Source organism: Melopsittacus undulatus, chromosome 4, assembly GCF_012275295.1.
Source record: "Melopsittacus undulatus isolate bMelUnd1 chromosome 4, bMelUnd1.mat.Z, whole genome shotgun sequence".
In the NCBI taxonomy this organism is placed as follows: Eukaryota; Metazoa; Chordata; class Aves; order Psittaciformes; family Psittaculidae; genus Melopsittacus; species Melopsittacus undulatus.
In genome coordinates this window covers 54,281,626-54,295,800 of record NC_047530.1, presented here as the reverse complement: position 1 = coordinate 54,295,800, position 14,175 = coordinate 54,281,626, and the positions used below count along the sequence as shown (strand labels likewise).

The 14,175-nt window shown below is 36.8% G+C and overlaps 1 protein-coding gene across 1 annotated transcript in view; it reads right to left on the bottom strand.

The window, feature by feature from the left end:
* Positions 1-6,323: 6,323 nt before the first annotated feature.
* TRIM66 (tripartite motif containing 66) overlaps positions 6,324-14,175 on the bottom strand; it is a 53,569-nt gene continuing 45,717 nt past the window's right edge. Inside the window, exons 13-20 of the mRNA XM_034062141.1 lie at positions 14,105-14,165; positions 13,228-13,402; positions 12,160-12,467; positions 10,513-10,636; positions 8,918-8,992; positions 7,510-7,662; positions 6,696-6,915; positions 6,324-6,382 (exon numbers count right to left, since the gene is read on the bottom strand). Coding sequence (XP_033918032.1) covers positions 6,324-6,382; positions 6,696-6,915; positions 7,510-7,662; positions 8,918-8,992; positions 10,513-10,636; positions 12,160-12,467; positions 13,228-13,402; positions 14,105-14,165 — 1,175 coding nt within the window. The remainder of the gene's footprint in view (positions 6,383-6,695; positions 6,916-7,509; positions 7,663-8,917; positions 8,993-10,512; positions 10,637-12,159; positions 12,468-13,227; positions 13,403-14,104; positions 14,166-14,175) is intronic.

Here is a 14,175-nt window from a genome sequence, read left to right as displayed (position 1 = left end):
GAGGTTCATTCTCTGCAGAAAATACATCCTACTTGTAATATCCCTGAGATAATCTCACTCAGAGATTATCATTATAGAACCCACATGGACCAGGCCACTGTGACTGCTCCAGTGCTGTAAGGCAGCAGTAGGTTTGCAGCAGTGGAATCAGCATTGCCCCATTTCCCTTCACTGGACAAAACTACCCTGCAGGTAAGAAAAGGTTTGTGTGATTCTCAGCACCACTCCAGACTGGAGACACTGACCTCAAGTACCATTTGCAGCATGCTTTCTGAAGCAAATCCTCTCCTCTGTAATGAATGGTTTTAGCAGTACATCCCAAACCTGAAATGTTTCACAATACTTTCATTTAACACTGCTAGATGATAATCCTCAGACAGGACTGAGGGCTATATTCAATTTCCATCTCTGCTGCTCACTTGTATCATTAGCTTATCACACTCTTTTTCACACTAAAGAAGAGGAAATATGTATAAGAACATAACTGCCATGTTTACCAGTGTTCCTAAAGCTCTCAGAGACCATGGGAAAGAAACAGAGGAATGTCCAGCATTTGCTTAAAGGGATAATTTTTTTTAATGTTATTTCTCATAAACTGAAGCCCACATGTATGTGTTAATATACAGCACTGCAATGCCCAAGGTATTTACAATTACGTGTAAGATACAGCACAGAGTTTGGGTAGAACGTAAGGGTGAATTTTGAACTGATTTCACTTTATCTAAGCTCCACATAGTTTCTTTTATTTATACTGCAGAATAAAATATCCTATAAGGTTTTTGTTGAATATAGAACACTTTTGCCTAGTCTGCCACTTACTGTGCTGGCTGCCAGCTGGGGTTAAACCACAACAGTTATATAGCTATCATCCCATTCTATTAATATTTTCATTATTAGAGATTAAAGATGTTTTCCATTTGCTGTTTGGCTGCAGGAGAGAACTCTTTGTCATGGCCCAGTGATCTGTAAATTCAGAAGTGCTGCGTTATGCACCACAGACCACACAATATGGTATAGACATGTGCATAACCTGTTTCCCTGACTTGAATTTAGGTCTGTTTTAATACTGTTGCAAGAAACATTAAAAGTGTAGTAAAAAGGAAAAATGCAATTATTTATAGAATGAACATGCTGACTTACAAATTACTGTCAATCCAGAAATTACTAGATAAAATATCCTACCTATCTAATAGCCTAACTTCCCTACTACAACACATTTTATCTTGTTTATTTTCAATGTCTGAAGATAGCACTGTTCTGTTGCTTTTTAATGATCATTCTACATTACACATTTGCTGGGCCCAACATAAAACAACATTAAGTTCTATGAGTTTCTACAAGCATAACTCAATATTTGAAATGTTATTAGGTGCTGTGTTTATTCATTTACCTAGGGCAGAACTCCAACTCTGTACCAGCAGTTAGCACAAGACATGGCAACAAGTTAGGTCTGTAACATATATCCACAGGAGCAAATCCCACGGTTTCAGAGATGCAATCCAAACGTGAGCTCTGGTTTGCATACGTTACAATGTTTTCACCGTAAATTTCTCATAAGGAATCTCATTACTTCTTTGTTTGTCCCATACCTGCACTATATCACCAATGAAATACCAGCAACACATTTTCCTAGAGCAGGATATCATGGAATAATGAGCAAGTACTGAATTTATAAGAGTTGTAAGAACCATTCTTACTAACTTCATCAGAAGCAAGAGTAAGCTAATAAACAAGGAAGGAAAATTATTCAAGTATTCAATGTTTTATTTCCTGCCCAAATGTCAGTGTATAAAAATAGGTTTGTTTGTTTATGGTCTTTTTCCAACTACAGTGAAATCACAACTGTATTGAAAAACATTGTCAAAAAGTTATTCTAGTGTGGCAAGTAATCAGATACATCAGGTAAGGAAGGAATGCTGGAAAAAAGGACAGATGTGTCATCTCAGCACAGCCCAGCTAGGAACATAACACCTATATTATGCCTAAAATAATTGACAACTATCATCTGTACCGGAAACATGGGTTTCTTCCACTGGCTTTCACAAGAAATTTAAAATACATGGCTTCACTGTCAAACTGCCTCTGGAACACTTCTATACTGACAAAATTATCCTAGGCACTACAATCAAGATCAAAAATAGTCACTTACAAAATAACATCCACAGCACAACCGTAAATCAATGTTGTTGCTTCCATAAAACTGAAAAGAATCTCAAGCACTCTCCAAAAGCAGTAAAATACTCCCTGACCTTCAGACACTACCCTATTTGCTCTTGCAAAAACACTTGCATGTCTTATCTTCTTAACCTAAAAAGGACTTTTCTACAGTGAAGATATACTGTGAGAGAGAATTTATGGGGAGTCAGCTACAAATTACATCCTGTGCAGAAAAAAGTTATTTGAAAAGTGTCTTTCAAGAGCCTCTTTTCAGACACTTGGAAAGAAAATGGAGAAAGTGAAGCTGAATACTTGACAATGGACTTGAATATTGCAATCTCTCATCTTCACAGTAAGTATTCCCACCTTTTTTTTCCACAACAAAGCCACCCAAATACCATATTCCTACTGTTGTATATCCTAATCTAAACTTCTACGAAAAGTCTACTTAATAGAATAAATGCTACCAATGTACTAAATGCTCTCTTGAAAATACACATAACTACGCATTAATTAGCCCACTACTACTGGCTATCTTTATTTTCCCTCAGATTATCTTGTTGATATCTAATTAAAAGTCAGAGAAGCTCAGCTGGTATTTAACTTTGAAGTCTATTGCCTGTATATTGCACTTGAAGGATTTGCATGCCCAGGTGTTTTTCTACATTTTCCTGCTTATACAATAAAAAGTTATGTTCATCTACAAATTCTCTCTTAATTATGTCTGAAGAGCAGCTCAGTTATAACCCTGAAATAAGGATCTCTTACCTCTCAAGCTAGTAGGCTTCCAGGTCAGAAAGTTGCTGCTGATAGTTTATATTCACATAAACCAAACTGAGAGGAACCATCAAAGAGAAAAACATTTGTAATGTCTGCTTTACTCATTGCCAACAGAGTATTTTTGTTCTGTTCTTTTGTAAATTATTTTATAATTCTCCAATTTGTAACATTTTAAATTTTATAATATTTTTTAGTCTTTCTGATTAAATACACTACAATAGTTTTCTCGTCTCACTAGTAAGTGGTATGTTCATTAGCACCTTAATGTATACATACACTTAAGCTACAAACATTGTTACTTGTTTCATGCCATGTCTGACTCTCACTAACTTACTCTAATTGAAAGCTAAAAAGGCAGAATATCTATTTGGTATTGAAAATTCTAGCATAAATAGAAAGCTGATCTCATGTGTAACCACAGCTCTTTTTGTAATCATTCTGTTTTGCTATCAGTAGTTATCAACAACATAGCTAATACGTTATATTATATATTATCCATATATTAATTGAAAGCAGATGTACTAAAAAATTTCACATGGATGTACAAAAATATATTTCATGTATTTTATTCAACAAAACACATTACATATATAAACATGCAGTCATTTGATAATTTGAGAGGTTAAACACCTGTTTGTATTAGCTCTAATGCAATTATTCTGTAATGATACTGGAAGACCCATGTCTTTCTTTGAAATTGTAGTGGAATGAAAGTCACATGTGTAGCTCTCATTTCTTCTTCAACAGACCTATTACTGAAATGTAATGAAACTCCTTTCCAGCTGCTTAGGCTCAAAGAGGATTTTCCCACTCTACATGTAACCCATTACTAAAGATAAAAGGAAAAAATGTGCCCTTGGGTGCATTTGCAGGACCCTAGTGCATTTGCTGGGGTTTCCACAGTCTTCCTAGCATTTGTTTCTGCTATACTTACTTCCAGCGCAAAACTTCAGGGGTTCCTCCTTGCTTCCTTTCCTACACATTCTGGATTGCAAAACAGGCTGTGTGACAGAAGGAAAAATAACTATATAACCTGTTATTTCTCTTTTGGGCCACATGGTCTGATAGATTTTAGAAGAGACCCTTCCTTTCGGATCTGTCAGTGCTGTTATCAGTGTGTAATTGGACTTCAGCAGAGTAAATGACCCAAGAATTTACAGGCCCTTGTGGTATGGTGTTCAGCAGGAGGAACATCGCAAGCCAGCAATTTTAAGGCAACATCAAAGATGAACAATGCTGTTCTTCTCACATGCAACATATCATGAAGTTGCTAACCTACAGATTTGTGTATGAAAGTATGTATGAGTTAAGTTTTTGTTCTGCTTACCAACAACATGAAAAGTATTTTTAACTGTTACTACGTCTTGGAGAAGTAACCAAAAACAAAGTTAGCCTTAAGAGTACTTACTTAAGAGTCCTGCCAGCACACATTCCAAAGGGTATCTTATATGTGATGACAAACTTCTATTTTAAATAAAGGTATAATATACCCTGGATACATTTTATTAAAACAGGTGATCTCCAAAATTAATGGTACAGTTAAACTTACAGCCTTTAAGAAAGAGAATCAGGATCTTGTTAACTCTGCTCTTCCAGCAAAAAAAGGAAGTCATCAATAGCCTCTCCCATTTCTACCTCTGTCCCTGGATGAAAGCTATACAGTATATCATTTTTGTGCTATTAATGGTAAAAGATGGGCCGTTGGTGAGGAGTTAATTATCAACTGAGAAAAGGTGATAGCTGTAGCATGGATAAGGGTGATTAATTCAGTTACAAACCTGCACTCATTTCCCTGTGCCAAGACACTTACTGTTTGGAGAATATGAGTTTGACAGAAAGCAAACACATAGGAATTCACATATAGAAAAATGTAAAGGTTGTTTCTTCATCTCACAGTTTTCCAGTCAGCTTATTATATCCAGATTTTAATTTCTTCAAAGAAAAGAAAACATTAGCTCACTACCGAGTTAATGGCAAACAGTAAGCCACAGAGATATTAGAATATAATATTCACATCTTATTATTTCATATATAAGCCTTTACTTTAAAGTGTTATCTAAAATAACATACATGGTTACCAGACCAAATAGCCCATAAAAACTATGCTGAAGATATCATCTTTCCTTACAGGAACCCCATTAAAATGAACTTTAACTCTTTCGTTTGAGATCTGCAACAAACCTTCCTCTCAGGGCCACACTGCAGGCCAGCTTTACCCTCTTGGGCAGTGCTCTAAGGACAAAGATGCCCCTCAGACACACAAAGAAAGCACTGGCCACTACTTCTGGTAGAGGTGGGAAACAGCTTGCAAACCATCACCCTCTGATTAGATGTGATGTCTTGTTACCTATCCCAGCCTGCAGGCTTTACAATTACATGCCACCCTTTCTTCAAATGAGCTCTAAAATTGCTCTTCTGGCCCTTGGTGGTGTTCTGGGAATACCTTGTGGAATTTAGGGAAAAAAAGCCAAAAACAAACCAAAACCAAACAACTTAGACATATGAACATTATCATCATCTTCTAGCACTGTTGGTAATCACAATTACAAGAAATAAGCAAAGAGAAAATCAGGAATATATGACATTAGTTTATAGGCACTTCTATAACCATGTAATTTGCTTCAAAGTGAATTTACTGAATTCCAGTATCTGCTTTAAAGAAAACCAGCTGGCTTGGGTTATACAAAAATGCTACCTTTGAGACCCAAGAAATCCCACACTGTTTTACTGAGCATGAATTAGATACTGGAAGAATCATTCCTTGCAGACTGAGAATCTGGTATGTGCTCAGAAACAGTTCACACAAAGCCCTAGTATTAGACTTGTTATTTTGTGATTTAATGAAAATGTTCTGCTTCAAAAGAAATAGCTAATCAGACAATTACCTTAGACTGTATGCCATAGGCCTTGATCAGTCAAGCTCCCAGAAAAATCATTGAGTAAAACAACATACTGGTTTTATGACTATACATTGTATTTATCACAAAACATGGCTAACATTTACACTGAGGTTTCAAAACTATTACATGGTTACCCGTGCTCTATAAAATAGAGATGTCATGCTGAACAGATCACAAAACTGTTCTGCAGTATTAGATATTATTAGCATGTTACTTTCATTATTAATCATCATTACCTATCACCAAAATATTAGTACTTCAGTGTAAACACTGCAAAACATATACATGATTTAACAGATTAAATATTGACAGACTGAAACACTTTGGATCTGTTATCTATTCACAACATCTAGAAATAAGGCATATGGTCAGCAGATTAGGAGAGTTTAAATAAACAGCCCGAATGCTTTGCTTTCCTTCCACACACCTTAACTCTGTCAATTATGCTGCTGGATTCCTCATAGCAAACCTCATATCATGAGGAGGTCATACCTGAGGAAGGCTGTTAGTTGGCTGAAACATCATTCTTTTACTTTTTTTCACTTACCTGTGTACAAAGGAAACAAACAGTGAATAGCTAGAGGGCTTAGTCTTTTTTAAAAGCCTGACAGAGTTTTCTGCTAGGAATATAACTGTGTGGCCTGAGAGACTTCGTTTTTTCATGCTCACACATTTATACACAACTGACACTTTATTTCACTCAGAGGATCTTGACATAAAATTGTAGAACTGATCACATCTGTGATAGAAGCTTGACAGTTTTCCACACAGCCCTGTCAAAACTTCCCATCAGTAGCTGTAAACAGAATTAGCAGGGTGGCCACTTAGCAACCAAATGCTTCTGCTTTTGCACTCTTACAGCATGGCGCCGTTTCCTTTTAGGCTGAATGTACTCCTGCCCATATGATGGCCACTGAAAATCTTGGGGTGGCATTTTGCTATTCTGGCTCCCCACCTCTTCAGAATCAGAGTCTTCTTGTTGCAGTGAAGGAAAATGTCTATCTGGATAAACCTCTTTTAGTTTGCCCTCAAAGAATACATTTAGGCGTCGTCCAGCCTCAGCAACCTCTGAATCTGGCTGCAAGAGAATGAATAACTGTTCAGTGTTACCACATATAGAAATAGTGAAGGATCAAACCAAATAACTAACCTACCGTAATATCTTGCCTTTGTTGTGTTTACTACATCTCCTTAGCTTCCTGTGTGCTTTCTACAGCCCATTAGTCCCACTGCATTTACAATGTAAGTAAAAAACAGATGCTGCTATTAAGGAACACATTTCTGCTCCTCTAAGTAAAGAGATGTGCAGTGAACTAGAAAAATTAGCAGTCATCATTGCATAGAAATTCCTGTGCACCTGAATTTTCCCTAGCTATTTTCATGGCTGTGGCTGGCTTTTCACAGCAAATGCAGCATCATTCCAGATAGCTAAGATGTCCCTTTCTAATTTTAGATCCATATGTATCTCAAGTTCTCAGGGCCATATGTATCTCCACTTCTATCATTAAAAACAAAAAGTTAGATCATTTCCAAAGAATAAAACTGATGAATACTTCTGTTTATCCTAAGCCCATATCTGATGTCAATGGAACCAATAATTACAACACCATGACAGCTTGAAAGAGAAACCCTCTGGTTTATGTGCCCTCACCCATGCATATTAGAAACCTACATAATTGAACTTTGCACAGTTCCAAAACATGAGACGCACGTCAGTCACAAGTTCCTCAGGTGCAGAGTAGTGGGACTTGTCCTTTTTTTGCAGCTTGTTTCGTATGACTGACAAATCCATTGGCCTTTTTATGATCTGGTAATAATGTCGAGCCTGCAATAGGAATAAAACACAGCTACGTAACCTTTTTAATTAAAACATTCCCAGTCACTCCTATGCAAGTTTGGATGAAGTCACTTCAGAAGATTCTTTGCATCAAGGAAGAGAGCTCTAGTTTTTCAGTGCCTCTACTTGCACATCATCTTCCTGGGTGCTTTTTTGGTTTGATTAAAAACATATTTGCTTGCAAGATTGATCTTGAATATAGCACACTTCAGTGACTACTCTCTTTAACTGTACTATGATTCTATGAATATAGCACACTTCAGTGACTACTTTCTTTAACTGTACTATGATTCTATGAATATAGCACACTTCAGTGACTACGTTTTGCACTTTCTAAACTTTACCCCAGATATAAATGTATAAATTTAACCATAATCAATAATATATGCAACATTGACAATTAGCAAACAGTTCCCCCAAGCAGTTATAAAAATAATGTGCTGAGATACTAGCAGCTGATATGGTGGAAGTAGTCTGCCAAGAGTGATTAAACAAATGCTACTACGCACTCTTTTTAAAGTTCAGTTACAGTCTTCTTCAATGGGCATTAGCTACCAGGATATCCCACTCCTTAAATATTTCTGTGTTAAAACCTACTTTTTAGGTAGCATGTTCCATAATTTCATTGCAAGCTATATTAGGTGGAACGTTTTTTATGTTGTTATTTGGGGTATTCCTTCACATAAAACATTTTTCCCCCTCTCATTTTCCTCCTTCAACTTGTTTCACATTGTGCTCTATGATTACAATAGTATGAATCTACACGTTCCTTAAAATAGCCAGTTAATATTGTAAATGTTGAGTACATGGATGAAACAGCAGTCTTCCCCTGAACACAATCACATTACCAACTTTATGCAAAGTACCAGAAAAAAGAGAGTCCAGATTTCTTTCTAAAACAGACCTCTCTTATGACAGTGCAACATTCTCCATGTATGCAGCAAGTCAGCTTCCTTAATCAATGAGGAACCCCTCATATACCTTTAGAATATGTGATACCTACCAGCACCTTAAATTAGCACCCAAACATGGTCTGAGATCACTGGCCAGCATCTACTTGCCTCTGACCTGGCATCTTCAAAGCACTTACAAGAAGGAAACACCTACCCTTCCCTAGGAATCAATACTGCTTGTTTAGAAAAAAACATTAATTAATATCTTTCAAGAAGACAAAGGAGAAACTTGAGAGGTGTGCCAGAACACCTTTTGGATTCCTTCCAACCCATCTTTGTGCGGTACTTACCAGGGGGCTGACAGGTTCATGGAATGGGAGGCTCATACTACTGCAGAACAGAGAAAGCACCAGCTTTTCACACTTCTGTAAAAGACAAATTTGAAATGCTTTTTAATTCAAATCAAGCGAGTTTCATCCTTGCCCTTGGTTAAACAATCATTATAACAAGAAGGGGAGTTTTCATACCATCTGTACATTTCTGATGCAAAATGGCACACTTCATTCTAACCTGTGGGACATTTTGCCTCATTGCATTTTTATGGTTTTTAAAATGAGGACAGTCAAGAAATGGCAGAAATTAAATATGTAATTTTCTTTTTTTTTGCATGTAAATATCCTCAAAACTCTTGGGAATTCAGCTCTATAGCTATTTCCTTTCTGCAATCCAGAGCTGTCCCTTGGCTCTTGACTAGAAGAACAGCAGCAAGAGCGTGGGAACAGTTACACAGAAAATGTTTCACACTGCTCATATTCATTTATACAAATGGATATTAAGTTATGTAGTTGGTAGTAATGTACAAAAACAGGTCAATTTAACCATTGTTAGCTTGTAAAATACTTGTCTATTTTTTCCACTAATGGAAACAAAAAAATAAAGAGCACTGCCAATACATAAGCCATGCCTGCTCACAAGCAATGCAATTTCTAATCAACTCCATTTTCTAAATAGAACGTCACTAATCAAGATCCAAATCCCAACTATTCCTGGCCAGTTGTACTCAATCCAATAGAAACAGGGAACACAACAGTGTCAAGAATTTATGTCCGGCTCTTTTTGGACAGTGTAGCTTAGATCTGGAAACAGCATGGATTAATTTGATCAGTGTTCATAGGCCTTTCCAAGGAGCCCAAGTGCTCTAAGAACCACTGCTGCTGTATTTATGTATGGTGTTCAGACTAGACCAGTGCCTTGTTCTAAGTTTCATTTGTGCTCAACATCTGCACTCAGCTATGTGGACCTAGCCTCCCTCTCTAGCTGTCAACAGTATACACAGGACCTTTGGAACTTGCGGTTTCCAAGAACAAAGTTGACTTTAAGAAAGGCAGTTTTTCATGGGAGGTTCAGTAGAGGAAACTGGTAATAGTGATGTAAAGAAATGAGTTTTTACCTAGACTCAATTAGCAAGGCCTAAATGTCATCTTCAAGGGGATTAATGGTACATATGAAGACCATAAAGATTTCAATCCAACCGGAAGTCAAAAAGTGTCTACATCACAAAATGTCATTGCAACTGGCCTAAGTAGATGTCTGAAAAGATGCCAAGTCTTAAACGAAAAAGATTCAGTGGCAGAAAGCCAGGCAAAGGTGACTCAAGGAAGCTTGCTCTGCTGCTACATGTGACTTCCCTGTTCAAAGGAGAAAGGAATTCTAGATCTGCTTGCTTCATCTTTCTACAACATGTCATTCATTTTAAAATTGAACAGCAATGTCTAGGTAGGAGTGATATAGCTGAATACTAACAATGTGATTGTTGTATTTACTACTCTCTGAATCATTCAAGTAGCAACCAAGTCAAAACAGTCATCTTTGCAACGAAGAGGCAAAGCCTCCTGCTGAGATGCTATGTCCTTTTCTAAATAGTGCAATATATAGTTATTCCCACCTTCTGGTCATAGTCATCAAGGCCATATTGTGTATTATTGCTGTGGCAGTAACGAGTGTTTTCACAGTCATATTCTACCTCCGGCTTCATTGGATTACGGCAAAGTGTGCACACCCATTCTCCCCTGCAAAACAAGGAAACAAAAACTGTCAAATTTTGTCAGCAACCTTGTCAAAAACAAACCTCAGGAATCACAGTCTTTGAAAACAAGTCTCATCCTTAACTAGTATTACAATAGCAGGCAATCTGAAACCCATTGTACCAGATGCTCTTCAAGAGATTTGAATCTATTTAGAAGTGTAAAAATTTCAGATTCTACTCATTGAACTTTTTCTGACAAAAAGACAAAATGATGTTTGAAACCATGTACTAGCAGTGTGTGCAGCTGCATTGATTCAAGTTCTGTTTCTTTGGAAAAATATAAAGAAAAAATAGCCAACAGTTGGTTCATAAGACAAAAACATATAAATTACATATAAATTAGTTACATTATAAATTATACATTAGTTACATATAAAATTTATATATTTATCATCAATTGATATTATAATTAACATATTTATCTAAGAAATCAACATTATCAGGAAAGGTCATAATGAGTGATAGTACACAGGTTCCCAAACTAAACAAACATAAGTGTCCGTGGGCATGAGTGTCCTTCCTAGTAGATCCATTTTCAGAAACCTCTTGAAGAACTTTGTGAATGCAGCAATGCAATTTCTGCAGTATTAGGGCCTGAATAGCAGGAGGTGAAGGTATATTAATGAACTATGAAGACAGAACTTTAGTTAAGGGGGTTAATTTACTTCATTGGAATTTAACTTTGCCTAGGAAGGTTATTTTAAAAGAAAAACTTGGTTTTCATATTGTTTTGAAAATAGTGGTTTAGTAATGACTTAGCTGTTAGGGAAAAGAGATGGGCATTCCTGTTTTTTTAATAGAAATTAAAAACAGGCTCTCCAAACTGATCTCTTACAACGTATTTTTCTCAGCTTAGGCTTGGCACAAATTAAGTAGTCTCTGGTCCCACCTGGTAACAATTTCTAACAGAATTCAGAATTATACACCACCAGTAACACAAATTAGTCAGCCTCCTTTTTACAGTTTGGTCTGTGGACATGTACCTAATTCTAGCTCTATGTTGCATATAATTCATCTGTGATAAGTTGCCAGAGAATGTATGTCTTAGGGAAACCAATGCCCTAAACATTCCTCCACAAAATTCCAAATAACCCTAAATTTCCCATAAAACTGGTTAGAAAACCAAATATGAACTCACTGATTGCTCTTTCCTTGCACTAGTCACTGTTCTTGCAGAGAAGAGATGAAGTCTACACCACAGACTTTACACGTGCATTAGGATTTTATTTTTCTCCAATAAGTTGTGAGAATGTTTTAAAGCTCAGGTCTGCCATCTCTTGCTGTAGTGGCCAGCTAACTGCAGAAAGGGCATACATGGCTGGAAATGCTTCTGTTAGTAATTCGTCTAGCTCCTAGTAAGACAATTCTTTCCTTTGCAAGAAAGGCAAGAAAGAGATGCAGTCCTTGCTGTTGTGTAAAGGTGACACATACATCCCTGAGGATATATTCTGCCCCAAGGCAGTGAGCAGAAGCTGAGCATCTTAGCATAATATCATACATACTCACACTGGAAAGCTGAGCAGGGCTGGAATGTGGCAGGAGAGATGGAAGACCTTGGGGCAACGATCACAGCACAACAGCTCTCCTCCATTAAGACACACAGCACAGAAATCCTCATTTTCAATTATATTGACTTCTTGAGTAATTGGAGATTTTTTTGTGGTGGAGATGCCATTGCTGAGCTTCTGATCAACAGATGGAGTATCTACAGAAGGAGATTGTATCTGTCCTGCAGCCTGGGGTATGGGAAATTTTCTGTCCTGTGAGTTCTCCTCTTTGGATTTCATTCCTTCAGGTGGACTATGTTTATGTATCTGGAAGGAATTAAAATCTGGGATCACACAATCATAATTTTCATATATAAGCATTCAACAGCAGCAGTTATCTGCATACAAAATGGTTTCTCTGCAGTGAACTCTACTGGAGAGAGCACTGGGGTTCAGCAGGCCCACGTTCAGCTCAATGTCTGCCAGTGGCTCGTCAGGTCACCTTGGTCAAGTTACTCTCTCCACATACCACAATGTAATAGCACTGTGAGAGAGCTGTAGAAATTGCATACCACAGATGATAGTAACAGGATACTTTACATTCTTATTTGCAAATTTCACAGTAAACAGCTCCAAAAAAAATTAGTATAGCTTTTTGTTCTCGCCAGAAATTCCCATTTCCTTCTGTGGAAAAAAATTCACACTCAAGATTCCAGTGAAGCAATAGAATACAAAAAATTTAAGAATCTACTATACTGTGATTTCTGGAATCTCAAATAAGCATTCAGGTCAGTTTTAAGCTATTTATCCTGTATTTGTAACTAGGCAGTACAGACAGGTTGTTTGCTAGAATATAAAAACACTACAGCTATCCAATCCCAGGGACAGACTGCTCAGAAATTGAAGTATCAGGGAGCTACGCAGCAAACTAAAAGCTGCATTCCTCATTACTTCAACCCATCACAGAAGTGTCTGAGGGCAAAATGAATCAACATACTTAAGTGTATGATAACTTTCAGAACCTGTGGGTACAAGCCAGTGGGATAAAGGGGAGAAAACAGGTAAAACCTCAAGGAAATTCCACTACCTTTATAGCCATACTTGAAGATTTGGTCCCACATTCAATTATCAGAAGGAAATCACCCTCCTGCTCATTGTCCTTTGGCTGGAGCTTAAACACTGGGAGCTCCCCCACTTCTGATGTACATATTTTTAAACGTTCCAGTTGCACATAGGGGTTTTTCTGCTCCTTAGAGGAAGACCTACAATCAAAACGATGCATGGTTAAATTTATTCATATTCCACAAAATTCTGTTCCCTACTAATTTTCAACATTTTTAAGGCACTGCTGTGTTGCTTTTCCTTTGTAACTGTGATTCTGGCCAAATGCTGAAAATCTGGATGTTTTTTCACATGCCAATTCTTTAAGAAATGTGAGTGCAATTGCTTTAAATTAATCATATGTGTATATACATTACTAAGTTCAGTGTTAAAATTTTGCCCTGCTCCATGTATTTTTCTTTTCACTATTTCAGTTTTAGTCTTGCTTGATATTTTTCAGTCTGCAACACAGCACATCATCAACTTTCCTTTAAAATATATTATTACAGTAGTAGCTGGAAACAGAATTTTATAAAGTCGTTGAAAACATGTTAATCCTGTTCCCATTATACTTTTTAGTTTTAATTCGGGCTACACAGTTTCTAATTGTTCATGTGAGGTAAGTTGGAAAGATTGATTCATTCTCTAAAATTACACAGAATAAGAGAAATACATGAGCTCACCTCTTCTTTTAAATTGTCATTTTCGAGTTTAAGAAAATACTTTACAATTTTCAGAATTTTCAACTATAAGGAATTTTGCATTCTTTTAAGTTCTCTGTTACCATTAAGTATGACAAATTTTCTAAATACACACATAAAATTTCAAGGCCAGTGCTTTCGTATAAAAAAAGACTCTGTTACCTGACATTCTGATTGCTTTTCATACCCACTTCAAAATGTTCCTTTTCACAGTTATTGGAATCTGGAACAGA